This window comes from Rhea americana, unplaced genomic scaffold, assembly GCF_003343005.1.
Source record: "Rhea americana isolate MKP2758 unplaced genomic scaffold, rheAme1 scaffold_15, whole genome shotgun sequence".
In the NCBI taxonomy this organism is placed as follows: Eukaryota; Metazoa; Chordata; class Aves; order Rheiformes; family Rheidae; genus Rhea; species Rhea americana.
In genome coordinates this window covers 887,897-910,509 of record NW_028185594.1, presented here as the reverse complement: position 1 = coordinate 910,509, position 22,613 = coordinate 887,897, and the positions used below count along the sequence as shown (strand labels likewise).

The following is a 22,613-nucleotide window of genomic DNA, read 5'->3' as shown; positions in this document are numbered from 1 at the left end:
AGCAGTTGCTTTCCCTGGTGAGGGTGCATGTTTCTGTGCACGGGGTCCTCAAGGACCAGAGGACCACGTGCACAGAAACATGCGAGAGGAGTGAACCTGGTGACAGTGGTAGCACATTCTGGGAATACGGTTTCATTTCACTGAGAGAGCTGAACCACAGAGTTGTGCTCTCCAGGTTGTAATAGAAAATAAGCGGAATAAAAGACAGACTAAAACAGMTAAAAGTCAGATATGGCTGGAGTGTGAGTCTGCAAATGGGGCAATTAAAAAAATGCATCTTGGAATTATTTCTCCCAGCAGGTTCTTTTTTGTATTGCCCGTTAGTATGTTATAAGAAGGCAATTTGCTCTAACTTTAAAAGCCAATATTAGTTACAATACTTCTATGTAACATTTCAGAATATATAAACATAATGTAACAGGATTTGTGCCTGTTATGCCAGTCTCTGTGCCTGTATCTTCTGAGAGTATTCTCTCTCTTCCCCTCCCCCTCCAGAATATAAACTAGAAATGGAAAGAGAAAGTGAAGGATGAGAAGATGACATTTTTATATCCACTCTTTAAATAGGAAACTAAAATGTAGAAAAAGGTGACTTGCTCTGCAAATGTGTAGCTTGTCAGTTATTTGCCCAGGGAGCAGATGTAAACCTAGAATTAAAATTAGGTCTCTTGAATCCCTGAGCATACCTTAAGCATAAATTGTCTATCTTTGACTTACTGTTAGTGCTGTGCTTTGTACATTTTCTGTTTAAATATTCAATCAGAAACCCAGAACAGCAGGGGCTGCAAAGTCGGCACTTATTTTAGCATTTTTCTGTACCATGATATTTTAGACTTTAAGAAGTTATCAGAGCACTAAAAGTACCTTTTGTAGCGAGCCTGGAAGTTGATTGGAATGTAATGCTGAAGAAGGCACAGTTCTTCTGAAAGAGGGTTTACTGTTTTTTTTTTTTTAATTATTCTCTTGACACAGGAAGAAGCTATGTATAAATTTCACTTTTAAATGACTAATTTTTATCTTCAACTCAAGTTTTCTCTGGGACATCACTCTGTAGGATACTACAGGACTACTGCATCCTTAGAGACCCTCCAGCTTGAAGGAACTGTGAAATGTTCTAGAACATCTTTGTGCTGTGGAAAGGTTTGCAAACCAAACAGCCTGTTGTTCAGCTGGAAAAATAGGTTGGGAGTAAGGAAATGCTGTTCTTGCACAGCTTCTATGGTTAGGTTTCGCTTCAGCTAAAAGAAGACAAATATTTGGATTGTTTTTTGGAGAGGAGGAAGGAGAGAGGGATGTTACTGTCTTACAGCAGTGTTTTAACTGAGAGCTGTCTGGAGAATAACCTCCTAAGTTATTGCCTAGCGCAGCCTGGAACTGTGGTTAGATTGCCACAAAACGCATAATTGCACTGTGAATAGGAATAGTTTCAGCTTCTGAAATGTCCAAAGCTTTTTCAAGTACTCACCCTTTTTTACTGGTTTTTGTGTCCTTCCCTCCTCCTTCCTCTTGGCCTATGTTTCAAGCTGGATTTGAAAAATCTATAGATGTCAGTATGAGACTTTAAATGAACCTTAGTCTTTTTGTACATTCGATATTCCTGTGGTGTTTGAATATGTTGTGGGAAAGCACTCCTATTGTGGATGACCTTTCCAACAAAAATGTAGTAGTATGCGGAGATAACCATTTACCTTCTTAGTGTGTTAAATCTGTGTGAATTCAGGATGAGAATTTATTTTATTCTCTTTAATTTTGTGTGCTTCTAGGCTCTGTATACTCTAAGGCAGAGTTCTTTGGAGTATCTACCTCTCAGCTTCTTTTTGCCACCAGTATCTTCCTCCCCGTACCTCCAGATTGTCCTTTTGTTTTTTCCAGAACCTTTTTTTTTTTTTTCCTCTAAGAGTATCCTGTGAATTAGAACAGACTAATTCAACCTGATCTGATAGTTTATTAATTTCTCTCTGATAGTTTGGGGTGTTTTCTCTTGCTTTGTCGTAGATTTCTGGTACTGTTTCTGCAGGTGTTAGGCTCATGGCCATTGTCTGTGGATTTTGGGAGTTTTGTTCACTTTTAACTCCTTACTGGCTATATCTTTACTCTCTGAACACACAGTAGTATATTGATACAGAACAATCATCAAAAGCAAATACCTGTGTTTGTCATAAACATCCTATGCTGTGGCTAATATGAATGAACATCTGATGCAAGTTTTGAAATTAAGGCAGTGCCAAAGTGCATGGATTTAGAATGAGATTGCAAGTTGTTCTGGTTTGGTCTGTAAATGAGTAGAAAGAATTGTCCTTGGAAGGACAGAAAGAACAAAAAGCTGTTGTGTTTTATAGTGTAGTTCTGTTTTGAAAAGGGAGCCCTAAAAAGGCAAATAGTACTTACTTTTCAAAAATGAATTGCCTGTGAAGGGCTAAGAGTAGTAAAAAATGATACAAACTTTTACTTGCATTCTGACTAAGGACGTATAATTTTGAATGCAAACAAAACAGATTTATTGGGTAAATCTTTGCTGTTTTTTAGAGTAAAACTTATTTTAGGTCTCCATGCTATTGGTTCTAACCCACATAAATGAATTAGCTTTCTATAGAGAAAGTGTGGACTAGACTTCAAAGTAAAATCTTGCAGTTCTGATACCCCACAGAAGTACAATCTTTCAGTTGTGTAACTTGGAATAAACTAACTCCTTTCACCTCTTCCTGTTCTAAGAAATTGGTTGTGGGTGGTTGTGGTAGAAATCTGTGGATACTTCTGAAACTGTTCAAGATGTAAAATGTAAAATGTGACTTATGAAATGGAGACCTTGAATAATATTGAGAACTAAAGAAATGTGTATAATTAGTACTAAAATTATTTCAAATTATCCTATGATTGTAAAAAAAACAACAAAAAATACAATCCACATCTTTAATTGTATGGAAAGATGTCTGTATTGATATAATAGATGTCTGTAAGGTACCTGAATGGACTATCATGGCTTTATTAAGTACTTGCTACCCAAAGGCAACCTAAGTCGTATTGCTAATATAGTAAATTTTGACACAAAATCTAAACCAGAAAATCATCGAATGTTTTCAAGGGATCTTTCAGAGATCCCTTTTTTTTTTTTTTTTTTTTTTTTCCTGAAGCTATTTAATGTTATACATGACCTGAAGTAAACCTCAGGTCATTTAACTTGATTAAAGATGAAGTTTACAGGTGCCGTGTTGGAGAAGTGTTAGTTCATAAAGGGACTGGGTAATGGATGCAGAGAGGTCTGAATCATGTGGTAAACTAAATGCAATTAAAAATGCTTTTTACTGCAGTTGCTGCTAAAGTTATCTAAAAGTATTTATACAGAGCAGAGTTCATTACTAGGATGGAATGATTCTAAAAATGAGTTGAAAATTGTAAATGGTGAACAAAAGTCTGTATGCAGTGCTCATGGGTCTAAGGCAGGGAATATTTAGGAAAAGTAAATTTTTGTGTATGATGGTGGTATAATAAGGGTAAAGAATATGGGAATAGCAAAAATTTAAAAATTTGAAAAATGTTTAGTTTCACAAATTAAGTAGTCTCTCCATCATGACTATCTGCAGAGGGAACAAAGTATTTTCCTAAGAGCTGTTCACTTAGCAGACAGAAGTAGAAGAGCCAGTAAAAGTAAATGGAATCTGAGGACATCTTGGATCAGAAAATAGTTGTTTTTTAGCACTAAGTTTAGTTAACTATGTGGTGAAATACAGGCAGTTACAGTAATTTCTACAATTTTGAAAGTTTCCAAAGATCTCTAAATCATGGCTTTTTTTTTTAATTATGTCTAGTTCAGATGGAAATTAATTCAAGAAAGAGCAGGAAGTGGCTTGGGTTTCATGGAATCCAAAAGAAATTACAGAAATTGTTCATTTTGACTTTATAATCTGGGTATTGATGAATTTAGGACAGACTGGCTTGTTTGTACCTGAAGGCACTTCCCAGTTCTGGCAGCTCCCTGTTTCACTGCTTGTATGCTTGAAGTCAGTATGCTTGTGCTTCACTTGCAATTTCTGTAGTATCTGCTTCCTACAATGCTGAAAATACTTCTGCTGAGTTACAGTATTAGATAATCACTATTTTGTATACCAGTTGTTAACAATTATTGTAAGCAGTTAGTTTTTGTTAGTCTGTTACTATTCTGTATTGGCAAGTTCTGTGCTTTGTACCTTTAAAACCTATGTTAGGGTAGTCTGGCGGCTTTGTTTTCATAATTAATGACTCTGTGGAGCTTGGAATAGCAGTTACTACTTAATAAATTGTCCTGAAACGGGATCAGTAAGATTAAATACAAGGGGGAGTAATGTGGACAGCACCTATAAAGGGTAATTGCAAAGAAATCAATAACTAATGGTCCCTGAATGTGTTTACTGGTTTATTATATTGATATATGAACCTTAGTAAACTCTATGTGCTTGAAACAGTTATTGAGATTACAATATGAACATTAGGATATGTGAAAAGTTAACATATACTAGATACTGACGACRTAAGTACAATTTTTGAGGTTCCTGACAGTGCCTTAAAAGTGGACTGCTGTTTTAAGGGAAAGTGAAACTTGTTTGTTAATAATTGGAAAACTGGTAAAGGAAAAAGAATAGCAAAGTTAATGTTATTTGGAATTGTAGCATCAGTATTGCCACATTTCACACTTTCCGCATTGACTTGCTAAAATGAGAAATCATTTTACCTCTTTTTCCCAGCCTACTGCACAGTTAATGTTATTTCCTAGGTACATCAGGAATCTGTAGAAGTGCAGGTAGTTTTGATGTCAGGTGTACAGAGGTCCAATATATCTCTCAGCAAAGAGAAAAAGAAAAAACACAGAATGGATAATGCTCAGGAGAAACTTTTTCCAAATGGAGTATTTGAATGAAAAGATACTGTGGAAGAAATAACCAGATAATTCTGCAGAAATAAAACAGACGTTTGTACTATATTAGGTGAAAAGTAATTTTCTATCTTATACCTTGTCAAAAGTTTAAAATTACTTTGTTGCTTAGTAGTTCTGATACAAATAGATATGTGCTAAACTCTTAAAAYTGTTAAAAAGCACCTAATTTCATTTTAAAATGAAATTGAGGCAAAATTTGGGCCAAATCTTTACATAAACTATCAGGAGAGAAAATTATGGATGTAATAGCTACTTTTTAATGATGTACCTTAGGATGACAGCAACTTATGCTGGTACATACTCAGGGTGGGCTGACTTACAGCCCACAGCCTGAATTCAGGCTCCAGGAAGCTTGCCCTTGGTGTAATACACTCCCTTTTCATGTTTATGGGTGAAATGCAGAGCAGCAGTTAAGAATTGCTATTGCAGCAGCCCAGATCTTCCTTAGCACTGCAGCYGGCTGCTTGGAGAGGGGCAGCCGCAGCCTTCTAGGGTGGGTGCGGTAATGTTGGGGTATATCCCCCCTGTGCAGCCTAGGAGGTGGCAGCAGCCTGGCAGCTTACCATCACTGGTGGTAGAGATGCATGAGAAATTTGCGCATCTGAATGAAAACACACAAACGGAGTTCACATAACGCAGTGAATTACCTAGAAATGCTTATCTGACAAATGCAAGCGGCTCAGGGAGAAGCGGTGGGGCTATGGAGCTAAGAGGACGAGGTGGCCCGCAGGAGGCTATGGTATGCTCTCAATGTAATACAAATTATACTAGCATGTATCATAGAATTGGTGTGGTTGGAAGGGACCTCTGGAGGTCATTTAGTCCAACCCTCAGGCGAGTGGCCTGTACAGGGATCGAACCCGTGACCTTGACATTATTAGCACCATGCTCTAACCATATATATTTTAGGATAACTTACTGCATAATGTGAACAAAATTTAAGAGTGTCTTCGTTCACATGTGTAAATGTGTGTGTTTAACACTAGTTTCCCAAATGGCACAGCAGGCTGACTGTTGCTGCCTCTAACCCTAGAGTCTTTCAACCAGTTTCTAACTGTTGTTGAGTAAATCGTACATGAAATATAGATTTGATATATACGCTGTGATTTATTAAAAGTGATGCCGTGGTATCCTTGATGCATGTATCTGTAGGTAGGATCTAGTGATTTTTGTATTTAGATTTGAACTTGTGATGTTTATCAAATTGGAATCATTCATCTGTTTCAAAGAACCAAAACCAGGAATAAGACAACCCATTTGGAAAGGAAACATCTGAAGTTGTTAATCACTTGTACTATAGAACACTGTAGTAGAGAGAGCTCATTAACTGCTATGAGAAGTGATTTTTCATATATATATATATAAAAAGAAATCATGATACTGCAACTTCTTTTTAAGTATGCCAAAAAGCTGAAGTAACTCTGTCTATCATATAATCAGAATTGCCTCTTTAACATGCCTAATCAACTTGCATGGCCTATGCAGCATATGTTGCAGTAATTTAAGATATCCCTGAAGTTTAATTGCACTGTAAGCAAAATTTAAATCTACAAAATAAAATTGTTTTGTAGAATTTTGCGTACTTTATTGCACCATTGGTTTTTACCACTGATCATAAATACAGTATTTTTCTCAAGCACAGGCTTTTTTAAGGAAGAGACACAAATATCTTCAAGAATAACATATGTTTAATTGTGAYTTAGAAAACTCTTAAGAAAATTTAGGCATCCAAATGCATGCCTTGTATCTTAATTTATTGCAGTGTTTTCATTAATGTGGTTTACTATACCTTGGCAAGTGATCAAGTTGGGTTTTGTAACAGCATTTTCACTTGTTTGTGTAAAATTAGCATACATATGTGATTGTGCTGTACATTTATATGATGTATAAACATAGTTTTTTTCCACCTACTAAAGGATTGACTATATGATAGATAATACTATTCTGAAAAAGGAACTGGAGTGTATGCTGTCTTGAGTGTACACTGTCTGTAGGATCTGATGATGCCATGAGAAGGAGCATCAGGTCAAGGCATTCAGGATCACTGCCAGTAGAATATTACTGAATGTATTCTTTGTGTGTAATAGAACTTACAATAACTTCTGCTAGTGGTAGCCAAAAGYAAAAACTTAAAATCCAGATATATCAGTACAAGTATCTTATAGTTGTAATTGTATAGTTGCAATATTGACATGCATGATTTTACTTTAATTGTATATATTTCATTGCATTTCTACCTTCAAGGAGTAATAAATTAAAAATGGATGATTGTTACATGGTGCTGAGATCATAACAGAACTTATCACTCAGATATAGTATATTCAGGTACTAGAAATGCTTCAGTGATTCCTTGCTCATGTTATTGACTCATGAGAGATTGCTGCTCGTGCTGCATCCTATGACAGACTAGATAAAGTGATCAAAAGTGGCTAAAAGTATGTTTGAGGTAAATAGTTACTCACTTAAGTAACCTTTTAAAGAACACTTATGAATGCTTGAATAGAGGTTGAAGATGGTTTTTGACTTTTTTTTGTTCATTTTTGACTGTCTAGTTTTGGTAAAAAAGATCAAGCCTGTCTGGACTGGGCCCACCGATCTAAGCGGAATTGAGATGATATTTAGCTCTGAAAGACTACACACTTACCTGGTGAATTAGGCCTTTCCCCAGGAATACCACGCAAAGACTGTTGATTGGTATTAATCACGGAGATGGAATATTTAGGTGAATGTTTCTATTTGTCTCTAGCGTACAAATTATGATACGGTCCACGTAGGAGTGGTCTGTTGTCCCATCATTCACAATGATGCTGCTTTAAACTAAGAAATGTGATTTACTTTAGGTATTTACTAAAGTTTTTATGCTTTAGCAGAAGCTAAAAGGTTACTGGAGTTGTTTTATTTCTATAGGGTTGGGTGCCGCTTTGTATAGCGTAAGGATTTGTTTTTCCTCTATGCTTTCTTGAAATAGTGATAATAAGAGCTAAACAAGGAGTAGTGGTGAAAATTTGAACAAAATCATTACGATTTGGTGATGGATGTTTCTGTAATCATTGCCTTCCTTTTATTTTTCAAATCTCTGTTTAGTAATCATTGAGAAGTACAGTTTTAACAGCCATGGTAAAAGTAATAAAACACTGATTATGCGCAGCAGCTTTTTAACTTTAAAGTGTATCCTTTCTATTGTTGAGAAATTTTAACCAATGCCAATAGGAGCTCTAGTACAAAAAGGTATCAAGTATCTGAGATGTAGTTCTGTTTTTACAGCATTGCTACTCTTCTGGTTTCTTAGTAGTATAGGCAGTGCTTGTATGAAGACTGGCCTCGGCAGACCCTTAAAAACTGATGCTATTAGGAGCAGTTTAAAGTAAAAATGTACTATTAGCACCACTTCAGAAACAGGCTGAACAATTGMATGAGCACAATAGCCTTGAATGTGAAGTCTGAAGCATTTTACATTGGCTCTTTTAATTAATCTGACTTTTACTGCCTGTTACATATAATCGCTATGTTTATTTAAAAAAAAAAAAAGAAAAAGAGGAAAGTGTCAGAGTTATGAAGCTGAGTAAGGAGGATTTATGTGGCTACAACCTCTGTAGGTGATTTTTATGTTTTTTATTAGTGAGCCAAGCAAGATGTAGTATGCAATAAAAGTTTTATTGTGTTCTCCTGCTATTGCTTTGAACTTCCCTTCCTTAAACTTCAGATGTTTGTASAATAATTGCAGTCAGGACTAAAATAGTAAAGCAAAGTATAAACATGTTGTTCTACAGATACTGTATTACTAGAAAACTTGAAATTGAGTTTTGTGTTGAGTCATGCAGCATTGGCTACCAAATATTATGGTAATGGCATTCTGTTCAGTGGATACACTGAGTGTCTTTACATTCAGTTTTTTTTTCATACTGCTAAAAACAAGATTCTTTCAATTACAGAAAACAAAGAAAATAAAATGTGGTAACTCAGTATTCTGTATTAATTTTCTGTGATTCTTGCAACAAAACACTTAATTCTGTAGTTCCTTGCTTAATATTTGGTAGTTTTTGAAGAAACCTATTTCCGTTGCACAAAAAGTCCTCCACTTATGTTTGAAGACAGAGTACAGTATCAGTTTTTCTCATGCAAAATAGGGAAATAAGAATTGTTTTGAATCTTTCTTTAAAATTTACTTTSAAATAAATTTAAATAGCATTTGTCATCTTAATGGTCATTGTTCAGATCTTTTACTAAGAATCTTCCAATTCTTGTGAAAACTAAAAGTTGAGAAAAAATGGAGTTTGAAAATTCCAGTTTACTTAAGTGTTTTAACCAATTTGGGAACATTATTTTTGATTGTATCATGACTAAAATTAATTCATTGTGAGCAATTATAGCAAGAATATTTTCCCCTTTTCATTTATAAATTTGTATTTTATAAGTACTAATGCTTATTCCCATGACTTGAGCATGTGATTCATGGTAATCCCCAGACCTTTTTGAAGGTTATGATAGTTTAAGCAAAAATTGAGATGCAGTGTAAAGCTAAAGCTCTAGTCAAACTATGTAAAACTACAGATTTCATAAAGTTTCTGAGAAGGTCTACTGATTTCTGTGGCACTGCTTTAATACTTAGATTTAAAGGATAGAGATGCTAATACTGCCATGTTTCATCCAAAGGAAAAGAAAATTCAAAATAAAATCTCCATAATGTACAGTTTTTAGAAAAAAAAAAACAATTCTTAACAGTTTTTCCCCTCTTAACTTTGATTAAAAAGATAATTTCAGTGGTAAAGGAGAGCAGCTTCACTGATTAACGCAGTACTTTTTCCAAGTGCAGAAGTGAACAGTTATTCATTTTGGGTGAGAAGGAAAAACATTTTTTTTTTAAATACTTGAGCAATGACACAAGCTTAGAGTATGTTGAGTGAGACCTACACATATACAGGAGCTATGTTCCCAAGAAAAATGTCATTTTCRTGACTTCTCATTTCTTAACAAAAAAAATTATACGATTTGCATTGAAGTGAGTATACGGATATCTCAGGAGGTGCAACTATGATTGAGACTCTTGCACATGTCCCTGCAAAATAGGACCTRTATAATTTTCAAAGCAGAACTGCTACCATCGATGCACAGTTGATGTACTTTTCCGAGAATTAGATTTCTTCTACTCTTTCCTTGCCAAGGGACTTTGAATCACCAAAATACTGCCTGATGATCTTTGCTTCGAGTTAAAGTTGTGGTTTTTTTGGTAATTAAGTAACAAGRCTTGGTGTTGCTGCATAGTGAAGCSAGCTCTGACCTGCATTTTTAACATCTGAGTAAAGAGAAACCTAGAGTTATGTAATGATACAGATAAGGCTGAGCTGTGATTTCAGTAATACAAAGCAGAAAACACTCAAGTTGGTTTAAACCATGCTGTGTTTTCTCAGCTGTGTGATTTAGATTGGGCCTGCTTACCGATTCATTGGCTTTTATGTGTTYTCACAAATGAGAATCTCTTGCATCATCTTCCTCAAGGAAGATGAAGGCGGCAGACTTGCTCTAAAGAGCACTGCTGTCRGGAGCAGAAGGCAGTCTATAAATATTCAGGACAAGAAAGAAGCAAGCTTTTTAGGAGCTTTAATGTTGTCTTAATTAGATAACCTTTCTCAGGAAGACAAGGAGGAGAATTAAAGCAATGATCTGAGACCCAGAAGATAAGAATTTGGTTTACAGACTCTAATAGAGAATTTCAGCTTGACCTGCAGTAAATCACTAAATCCTTCTATGGTATATGACCATTTTCAGGTTTTTATCTGGAAAATAGTATGCATTACTTCTCTGTTTTGATGTGTTTTCATATATTAACCTGTGAGGGAATGATTCCATGAGTTCATGSAGTCTTGGTTTGTGTAGGGCTCCTAGGTAATCATTAAAGTGATTAATGGATAAAGGGGGATTTCCTGTTTGAACATCTTCCTTGTGCCTATGAGATAAATCGAGCTAATGTTGCTCGTTCCCTTCTGTTAGTGTTTTGAGCGCTATGGGAACACTGCGTGCGAGTGGAGTGAGGGCTGTGGCCAGCTGTGGCTGGCTGACAGTGTTTCACCTGTAAACCTCAGATAACAGTGGTGGTGAAGTTTCTAAATGATAGTCTGGGCAGAGGCAAYGCGCTGTTGGCTTTTACCACCCTCAGGTACTGAGGGCGTGTGTTCGGAATAGTTGTGGGTCAGAGATCCTAGGATGCTGTTTTGGATTTAATGTTCCTTGCCTTTGATGATAAAGTAATAGGATGTTTGATTTCACAGGTAGGCAACGTGTTACTTTGTTTTCCATCCCAATGTAAGAGGAAAGCTTAAAGCATTTCCATGTTTGTAGTACAGATGTTCAGTACACTACAGATACAAAAATGAATGAAAAATAATGTATTGCCTTGGCTGCCTAGTGCTCTAAGTACATCCATTTCTTGAATTTTAGCATGCATATTCCCCTTGCTGATGGAGCACCGGTCCTTGCAATCAATGTGTTTCAGTAATATGTTTAACAAAGCCTTGTTATGCAAGATCTTAACTTGTGTAATGGATTCTCCGCTACCCTCGGGGCTTAGYGGTTGAAAAATAATAGACCTGGGATTAAACAAGGACACTTCTTTCATTGCCAAAATTTGCTGAGGGGCCATCCTTATAGTCACATTTTCTGCATCACAAAGTTCAGGTAAGGGTATGACGTTTATTTTTGCAGTGATAAATATTTATAACTGGGGAAACGTTACATACTGACTTATAATTTTATATGTAGCATGTTTGTGCTCCTTTTGAGAAACTCGGAAGCTGCGTACTCAGCTATACCTCACATCAACTGAAGTTCTGACTACTGTTGATACAATAAAAATATATTTTGGAAATACTTTGAGATCCCGTAGAACTGGTGTTGGTTCTGAACTCTGGAGACCTTTTCAGCCGAGAAATGGCTAATATATACGCTTGATATATTTAAAATGTGACTTTCACCTTGTATGTATTGGAACTATTGAAATCAGCATTTCACCTGGCCATGACAAATACTACTGCAGTTYGTACTATCCAAACTGTACGATATGAATTGTAGATATGAGTTTTYTCCATAATTAAAGCTGAATCTGTTTCTAGTAAAATGAAGGATTATTGTGCCAGAGGGAGTGGAAGCTATTATTTCAGAAATGTGTTTGGAAGAGTTCATTGCATTGTTGATGACAAAAATCAGAAGAATTGAATGTTTTGAACACTGGTACTTTGTAAACAGTGATAGAAATGCTAAATTTTTTGTCATCTTTTTACTGTGTGATCTGTGAAATTTACTGTAATTTGATGAGTTATTTCCTGAAAAAATATCTAGTTTTTCTACTGGAAAAATGCAGGATTTTTTGGTTAGTTCTATTCTGAGCGCCTAGATTTAGGCTTTCTAGAATTGCTCCGCTCTGAAATAAGTCAGTCTCATTATGCTTAGTAATTGGTCTAGTTCCAGAAATTCAATGAGAAAGTTTACAAAAAAATGTTGATTTCTATGCTTTTTTTATTACATCATAATTTAAAATGTATAAATTTATTAACACGCATTTTAAAATAGCTTGTAGTTCTTGAAAGGTAAAAATTTGTAAGACAAGGAGCATGTAACTCTTCTAAGATTTATACGGAGAAAGTGGCATGGATTAGGACTGTACTGACGTTCAGATAACCTTTTACTTTGCTCTTTAGCCTGTGTATAATAACTACTACAGATGCATTTTAATGATTCCTAAATTTGGAAAGCATACAGATTTTTGTGGGGAATGGTTTCAGAGATTTGTCTGGAGCACAGTTTGTACTCTCTGCTTAGTGTAAATATTTACCAGGAAAGCTCACATTATATTTCTACAAAAATGTGTAATTTCAGCCACAAATGCATTATGCTTTCTTCCCAGAATGCAGGTGTAGAGTCATTTGRGAACTTTACATACATACTTTCTAATTCTGAAATGTTTGGACATCTAAATATTTGAAAAAACAGTTTGTGATTTTTGTTTATTTTCTCTTTTCTTTTAACTTTTCTTTCAAAAATCATCTTATCCCTGAGGTGGAAGAATTTTTAATTCAGTTTATCTTCTGTGTCTTCCAAACAGAGTTAAGAACTTAGATATTAGTTTGAGTATTATTTTACATGAATGATATTCATTCTACTCTTAAAAACATATGCAACTCTTACAAGAAGAACTCAGAGGGAGAAATGCAAATCAAGTCTTTTGTGGATACAGATAATGTGTAGGGATTTGAAAAATTCGGATAAATTTAAATCACTTTGGTTTTTCAGATGCATATTAAGAACCTGATATGCTGCAGCATTCTTGCAAATCCTGCTAGGCTTCTGTTTGGTTATGGCACTATTAATTTGTCTGGCACAGTTGCTTTTTTCATACCATATTTAAGGAAACGCGGAAAAACTTTATTTTGGCTGGTAATGTATGTAACATCTATGGTTCAAGATGAGTGTTTCATTAGCACCTTGTGGCTTTGTTAACACCTGAGGTCAAGACAACAGGGGTTGATTTTGATCATCTGAGCTCTCCCTGATTGCCAGCCTCTGGCTTCTGCTCAGTCAGAAAAGAAAGCTAAGTCCTAGGGTATTCACTGTTCTAGGTCCCTACCATTCCAAGAAAAAATGAGTCTGGTGTTTGAGAAGTGTGATATCTGAGCTTCATTAAGGCAGTCAGAAGCTCAAGTTTTACATGTTTATGAAAGCTTACAAGATAGGAAATAATACTGTGAAGTTTCCTGCGAACAACACTGGCTTCACTTCAAAGATGAAACGTAAACATAGTTTAGACATAAAACTTACCTAAATGTCTAAGACCAAATACATGAGAGTGAATATCTACAATTGCTATCTGACCCAGTCTTCTGATTTTTTTTTCTTTTTCTCTTTTATAAAATTTTGACTGTTTATATTAATCTACATATGTGATTGTTGCCATAGTCTCCTGAAAATCAGCTTCCTGGCCTTGGGTCTGTAACTGAAGCATTTGTGTTGATCATTAAGTCACTAGCTAATATTTATAGTGATTTTGATCATTTGTTAAGAGGCTTAATTCAGGATAATAGCATCTGTGTAGAACATGTAGTTTGGAGAGGTTCAGAACGGGGAGACAAAATGACATTCTCCTGATGGTCTGTAGTTTTGAAATTTGCTCTGTGCTCATTCTTTCAAAATAGCTGAGTGGCTTCTACCAAGGGTAAACAAACTAKGAAAAAAAAGTTAGTGCTTACCCCTGCTGCATGTGTACCTTTTCAGATTAAAATACACTGGTTTTATTCTGTTCTTAATTTTAGCAGTTGATGGGCATTTTAAAGAATACAGTAATTTCCATCTTGTGAAGCTTTTCACAGCAGGGTGTCCTGAAAATGTTGCAAAGGTGAATGATCAGCTGTCTTTTGAATGCTCTGTAGTCTTTGTAAATGGTTTTGTGATGACTAGTGTAGTCCTTAAAATATATTGTGTACAGTCACCCTCCTTATGTTCTCAAATGACAATCTATTTTTAATAAATCCCTTTAGCTTGGATAGAGCTGATAAGTCTCCTGATCTGTTGGCTGATCTTAGATATTTTAGACCACACTGAAAGTTAGGCGGTAAGATTAAATATACATATGTATTTTGGCTTTTATCAGCATTATGCTGATAAAAATCCAGAATTCTGTTAAAGAATACAGATCTGCCTCTTTGTAAGTCACAGAGCTTACATACTTTCCTCTAACATCATGGAAAATTGTGATTAAAAAATTCAGCCTGCACAAGAAATCTCTCAGAAAGAAGCAGTTAAGTCTCCATTTCCAATTCTAGTCCATTTTTTTTCTGTTGCTACTGTACTATTTATCTTATCCAGGTCTTTCCTCAAGGCGTGTTGCAACCATGARGTTTTCTTTCTGCATAGCTCAGCCCCCTGTTGTGGTATAACTTCTCTTTGCTGCCTGGTGTAACTGGAAGTTTTCCTGTCTGTTTGCTCAACTTCTAGAGTCCCAGGTCAAAGTAGGTCATCCCTGATGCCACTTAATCTGGTGCCTTCTGCCACCTTGTACTAGGCAAATGTAAGTTGTTTGTGGTCCCTACAAAGATGTTTTCAGCTTTTCTAAAAGTTCTGCTGGAGGAATTTGTAAGACGAGCATGGTCTCAAAGATACTTTCAGCATTATGTTAATCGATCGTACTTGTTTAATCCCCAATTTGGGACGTGTAGCCAACTGTGCCTAGGTGATACCAAGTGGACTCTATGTAGTCATGCTGTTAACTTGTATGYACTTTCCACTGTTTCCGATCAGATCGTACAGTGACTTGTGATATGTCAGAGGCTTACTGTGTCTAATACTAAAAGTGCAGTCATTTAAGGGAAAAATTTCTTTTTGTCTGAAGTATCTGTCCAAGTTATAGAGTACATGTTCACCTCTAAATAACTTGATGCTCAAATGCAGCTAAGGTCATCATGTGCAGTCAATGACAGAATTTTTAACTAGATTCTGTGTCAAGCAGCTTATATATGAGAATTAAGATCAACTCTCCAGCAGAGCTGATCTCTTGGATTTAGTTTGAGCTTTGAACACCTATATGTGATTTGCCTCCCTAAAGTCCTGAAGAGTTGCTTAGTTCCAGCTGATTGTTAATGACAAGTGCAGATAATGCCTAAATACCTAGCTGAAAGTACTTTGAAGTCTGTTTCTTTGCCTTGAAACATCAGTATGAGGGGCCATTCTAACAGAAGACAAATTTCTTTCTGGGGTCCTAGTTGCCTGCTTTGGARAGCTGGTGTGCTGCTTTCCTCTCCTCCGGAACCCTCGCACTGTGATCCTTTCTGCCCCTTGCCTGGCAGAGCCAAATCTGGCTCCAGAAAATGTGTGCGCTTCCTGGTGAAGAGCCTGACAGCTCGGTCTGCTCATGTCTTGACTCGAGGTCGATTTGAGAAGGTTTGGGACTGAAACTCAAGCTGCTTCTAGCTGACGGTACAAATGCTGAGCATCAGCCCTGCAGTAAGGGAGACCTTGATCAATAGCGAGAACGACTCCGCTGCTTGTGTCCAATGAACCAGATTTTCAGCTCCTAGTTGTGGGTGTACTCCAGCGATAATTCTGTAGGTCTTTACTCATTTAGGCTAACTGCTGGAGCTGAGGAATACTGGGCTGACAGCTCAGGATATCTTACCATTGTTTTGGTGCTCAGTATTTTAGAACTTCTCTACCTACTCGGTATTTATCTGAAAAGTTTGGATCTTTCTAGGAACCTAGTCCTATGGCAGATTGTAAGGATTATCTGTGAATCTTTGCAGAGCCATCCACTTCAATCACTATCTGATTTTTGCCTTCCGTTACCGGTTGATGAGGATGTTTTTTCTAAAGATTGTCACTTCCACCAAAAGAGATAAGTCTCCACGGTGTAGTTTTAAGATATCCTCAGGGTTCATTCTGAATTCAGATCAAATGTGTAATTAGTTTAATCAGAATCTCAAATTAATTAGTTTTCCTGTTTTTCCCCAAAGTCCCAGATTTTGAGGACAGAGACCTCCTTGCACATCCTGAGTGATAGGCCTGCCTTTGTCCTTTTATTTTGTTTGGGTCTTCAATTGTAAAAAGACACAGATTCAAGGAAGATGCTGTCTCAGTGGATTGCTGTTTTGGAGAGGCTATTAAAAAGCTGCGAATGTGGAGCAATCTATCAATGAAGTTAATGCTGTTGAGCAGCCTCAGCAGCTGACTTGGCAAGTGTCTCCTCTGGATTGCAACCTGGAGTTTCAGGGCTGTGTCCAAAAAGAGTTACTGTCTTGCTGAGTTTTATTAGGATGGTGCTGCTTGTCTGAAAGTTGTCCTTCAATTTTTATTCAAGTAGAGAAAATGAGCTCCTTACCCAAGTAATGGTGCTCTGTGGGAGGTACTGCTTGGAGTTGCTCACAGTGCATGATACATTACGTACATACATGCATACATTGGAAGGAGGGGAGAAAAGATTTACTTGTGTCTCCTTTCCTTTTCATTGTATCATTGATATGTACACCCACAGCCACCTCCTCTCTCTGTTGCCACAGTTGAGAATCATAATGGAAATTGCTTAATTTAACTGTTACGGACTATTCAGTGATTGTATCATGTGCCTTGCTGCGCTAAGCTTGACAGTGCTACTGAACTTTATCTGTTCTCCATTAGTCTGAAGGAGTTTTTTCTGGCTGCCAGTAGATGAAATGAGATTTTTAAAAGTAAACTTTTTTAACCATGAGATGGTACAGTGTAGGATAGATAATTGTGTGTCTTTGGTAGTTTTAAACTTCTATTGAACAAATTTTTTGATTGAAGAAAAATAATGCATTTACAAGGAAGCTATTTGACATTAACTTTTGCCTGTCTTCCAGCAAATACTTATTGAAGACATTGTTTTGAATGTAATGCAGGAGATTTCATGCTAATGACTTAACAGCCATCATTTTTCAGCATCATATTGTATTCAGTAGCAGGTACAAAAATGACTTTTGTAACAAAAGCATCAGACCAACTTTTTATTACTAATACCTACAAAGTTGCAGAAACTTTGTTATGAGTGTAAATAACAGCAGAATTTGTTTTGTCATTTTTGAATATATCTCACAGTATCCACAGTGTAGAGTTGCTTCTTTCCTGATATGTTGAACAACATAGCTGCTTTTTTGAGTTTGGGGGCAGGAGGTTTTGATGATATTTTGATGAATATAAATTTGGTTGCTGATAATTAGTACTGACCATTGATCTTTCTAGAGCAATACTATGTTGACCTAACTGTTCAGAGGTTAACCCAAAGGAATATAATTTTAGAAGAATAAATTAACAAGTGTTATAATATTCAGCTGTCCACTACAGGCTCTGGTCTTCCAAATATACTTGTACTCACTTCAGCTACGTATCACGATTTGTAAAACAGGGACAACAGTGATTTAAAACATTGAAAAGTGAACAGTGGGGAAAATAGTGAGGAAAAATAAGGCAAAATTGTGCTTTTAAGAGTAGCATAGTGAGTAGTATGCTGTATAAACTTATGCAGCATTCCTGAGAATTAATCTCTCGTTTTGCTCTCTTTGCCAGGATTCAGAGTTCCCTGTAGATAATCAAGTGAACCCATACCTTGCTTCTACCAAAGAATATACTCAGCCCCTGAAATCTAGAGTATATAGATTGAGCAACACTCTAAAAGCGCATGACTTAATGGTTCCTACCAGCTCACTGCTAGGAGTATGTTATATTTATTGTTACATACATGCTGAGTTTTATTTTTCAGCAGGTCATTGGGATGCTTTTGCTTTAAGTACCTTTCTGAAAGATTACGGGCAGCAGTCAGAGGGACGCTCTCTGAAGAATATGAAAGTGGAAAAAATGATCACAAAACTTAGAGCATAAATACAGTAGAACACCCAGGCAGAATGGTTTAGCGATTTTGAGATTCATCTTTTATGTAGGAATGGTAGGATTTGGTTAGTGCATATAAAAATGGAGTCCAGAGATGACTACAAACTCAGGGTTCCAGGATACTGAATTATAATGCTGAATATTTTTGCAGTTTGTGTTTGATTGCAGTTTATTCCCTTAGGTTAAAAATCAGAAGAATTTAAATTTAGATTAGTTTAAATGTGCAAYAGCCTTTAAGCAGTGACATTTCAGAACTTGCTAGCTGCAGGCTGAGGAGGAATAAACATCAAAATCTTTGCAAATACCTTTAACATATTTTTAAAGTTTAGGCATTTCTGACAAATTGTCTAGATASAAATATCTTTTATATTTGTTTAAAAGAGTTAGATTTATTGTTTTTTCCCATTGAAATAAATTTTATGTAGCTYGATGCTGTTCATATTGCACTTGAACTGCAAGTAGATTATGTCTGAAAGTATTTCCTTAAAGAAAAAATATATTTCTACACCTTCRGTGGCTTAATTTCTTGTTGAATTCAAGAAACACAATCCGATATAGTTATTTTTTAAAAAGTCTAAAACCTTGGGCAACTTGGTTCCTATGTTGGTTGTGCTTGAAATTTCAGTGAATTGCCAAAAAAAAAAAAAAATGTTGTGAAGAAATAAGAGTATCAAACTATATAAAACAGTGCATGAAATCAAAGTGAAATGAAGTGTTGGTACAAATTCAGAAATGCTTTTTGGGGTTGGGTCCACGGGAATGCTTATCTTTGAAGACAGAAGCTATGCTCACATTTTAGTGGAAAGTTCATATGTTTAAGTGACTGCCCATGTTTTGTATTAAATATTCATTGTGCTGCTTTGAGTTTTTGCCTTGGTTGGCAGGCTTTTGCATACTTCATTTTGGTTTTTGCTCTGGCTAATCTGTAATGTATATGCAAAGTAATATTTTGAATAATTTTCCTTATATTGCATACTCATATTGGTCCARTTGGGAAGGAAACCTTGTGACTGGCAACTGTGTTGCTACTCTGARGAATCTGTAGTAAATGCACTCAAAATTTTAGTGGGCCATAGTCTTCTCAAGAGCACTAGGCACAAAAGGTGTATTGAGACAGGTTTCAGCCTGGAGGTGGAGGAGGAAAATGTTTCTGAGCTTGGCAAGGTTTCTTGAGTGGGTCAGGTGGAATAGTCATCAAAATGTAATCTTCACAGTTTAACTGACTGCAAGATTTATATTTACAATAAGCTACAGAGGTGCAAACCCAGAGTAGTAATTTTCATGTTAATGATTGCTTTGATAAGTTTGCTTTTACCTGTAGTAGAGAGCTAGGCTTGTGTTGCAAACTATTTTTGAATGTTCAAATATATAATCTATAATTGCAAATAGTGACTATTTTGAAGATTTGTCAAGAGAACATGTCTATATAAATTTTGCAGCTATCTTGCATTTGACCAAGAACAGATATATACCATATATGTTCATGTAATAATATTCCTTGTCATCTTTTGAATATTTTTCTTAGTGTTACTCAAAGTGTTGTTCTAGTTCTTTATATCTAGTGCTTTTAGTTACTGCTAGGAGAGATTCTCTAAAGTGCTGGAAATTTTGAGTGCTTCCTACAGTTAATAAATGGATAACGCACCTTAAGGATATAATGCCACTTGAGAAAGCAATTTACTGGAATAAAAATAAATTGGGTGTCTTYAAACTTATTTGGAAACACTTTAGAACTTGCTTGGAGAAACAGCAATTTGAATGAAAAAACAAAGCAGTGAGGGTGTGTATTTAATTTCATATACTGGCCATATGCTGTTGAATTTTGTGTAAAGATAATGTTTTAAAGAAACTGAGTGCCTGGGTTATAGCTCTAAAATGTATTGGGATGGTTATTTAAAAGAATATAAAAGCATCTAAAGAAAACAAGAAATGATTTTTAAAGGTTTCTTGTAAAAATTTATACACTACAAACTGTGGAGTGTAATTGAACTTTTTATTCCTTAAAAAAAAAAAWTYTTTGTGAACAYGGTGGATCCTAGTTTCTATGTGTTTAACTGGGTTTGAAAAACGGCACCTGAAATTTCCAGCCTGTTCAATTAACAAGTGTTTTTCCAAGCTGGATACACTACTTAATGTCAGTCTTTTTAAGTGATTGAGAAGAAAGGCTGCTGCCTTTCTTGTGTTAATGGTTAATGCTGGACGGTAGCCTGGTTTGCTAAAGGAGCATCAATGGTGCGGCCATGGCCCGGATAGTTCTTCTGATAGTCTGCCTCCTGCAGTGCTTTTATAATGCCTTGCCCAATTTCAGTCAAATTTGATAATTGAACATAAGGCTCRGAAGTGTTGTTCCTGTGAGTTTCAAGAAGACCCATCTGCATGTGGTAGACGGACGTGTTCCTGGCCCTGTCTGAGATGCTGGCTGCAGTGGCTGTGAATTCGAAGAGGGGAGAGAAGTTGTGAATACCCTTTGCAGGGGAAAAGCTTCAGGTAGAGCTCACAGTTTATCAGATGTTACTAAATCCAGCTATATGATGTACGGGGAATGCACAGAAGGCTTGGATTTTCAGGTCGARCCTGACGCATCAGCTGTTCAGTCCTGAAGCTGGCTTGCTTTGGAAGCCCAAAATGTTGTTAGATGTGTTAATTGAGATTCTCAGGGAAGGATGACTATAGATTAAACTCTGTRTAGAGAATTAAAAATGGTCATGTTCAAAGAAATGCTGAATTTCTGCTAATCCTATTTAAAATAATTAAAGCTGTTTGGTTTCTGTTCACAAACAGAAGGTGGAAAGCAGTAGCCCCTAGATGAGAATTAGTTGTTTCTTGTAGCTTATAGGATTGAAGGAAAGCATCCATAGGATTAGCAGATGTGACCCAATTTGTGTTTTTATGGTTTAGTTGTTTCTCACCAGAACCAGTGTCTAGTAAAGAACAGAATCTCTTTTGTATGTTACTGGGATCCTTTACATTTCTTGGGAAATTGCAGCACCTGCAAATCCAAATTTTGGTTTTAAATACCTTAAAGCTGATGTAGATTAGTTCTTTAGACTCCCATCAGTATTCAGCGAAACTCATTTTTGTGTAGAGAAAAATCCCTTGGGAAGCCGCATTTGTTTTCTGTCAAACTGAATATATTTCCCACTCTTCAGATCTTCATGTAGGTTCTCTTCTGCATTAAGTTTGCATTTCTCCAGTGTCCTTGTAAATGTCCTAGTAAATCTTACCGTGCCTACAAGAAACACTTGCAAGATCTGTAATGCTTAAACGATCCTCCAAACCTTGTTTCCGTACTGTTTACCTTCTCCTCACCTGCTGTCTGACTGCATCTTCCATGCAGCCCTGAGGGGTTTGTGTGGCTTTCTCGGGACGGTGCTGCTGCAGTCGCCATATGCAATACTATGTCTGTTGTGGCTTGTCATCTTCACCTGGGAAAAGAAAGATGCCTGTGTAAACATTATTCAGTGCAGTTTTTAATGGTTAATGTAATGTTAGAAAAGAAAGCATCATCTATTATGTTGGAGAGATGCTTATTTGAGATGCAGCTGAAAAATCAGCAATAATGGCAAGAGAGGGTGAGATTACTGTAATTCTGTATTTATCATGTAATGTAAATTAATATTTTGTAATTAAATACTCCTATTTTTAAATCTCAAATCAGAAATTGTGTGAAAATATTGGACACCTGCAGTTTACTTTCACCCACTTTTATATCTCCTTAAACAGAATGATAAATGAAGGCTCTGTCAGACTTTCTTACCTTATTTAATTTTTTAAGATGTTGTCTTGTCCCCTCCTCCTCCACTCCCACACGTCACACATGTAGGTTACAATTCTCCATTCAAAGCTGACTTGATGTTTAGCATTTATAGTAACTGTTATGGAAATCAGTTTTGACTTTAGGTAGCAATATAATGCCTAATACTTTAATTTTATGCTTTACATACAATTTCTATTTACATAGATATATTATCATTTATTATTCTTGCTTATGTGTAATGTCATGCTCCCAAATCCTTTATCCTTGTTTGATATTTTGCAGAATTAAAAATTGAAAATTCAAAATGCTGTACCTAGGCACAGTAAAAATATGAAGCTGGAGATGATAATAAAAAGCAAATACAAACTGTTTAATGATTACCTAGTCTTTTCCTGATAGGCTTCATAAAGGATATTTTTTCTATAAGGATTAATTCATTATATCTTATTATACTAGTTTTCTGCTGCCTTTTTTTTTAATCTGTGGATTCTAGAAAAGATTTTTGAAAATCCTTCCAAAAACTTATCTCCTTGGGAACCATGCGAATTGACTTGCAGCATGAAATGT

General features: G+C 36.0%; 1 protein-coding gene across 1 annotated transcript in view; it reads left to right on the top strand.

Annotated features, from left to right (window-relative positions):
- Positions 1-22,613, top strand: part of SPAG16 (sperm associated antigen 16) — a 355,243-nt gene that overhangs the window by 44,640 nt on the left and 287,990 nt on the right. The window contains exon 10 of the mRNA XM_085299542.1: positions 17,969-18,091. Within this exon, the coding sequence (XP_085155668.1) occupies positions 17,969-18,091 (123 nt within the window). The remainder of the gene's footprint in view (positions 1-17,968; positions 18,092-22,613) is intronic.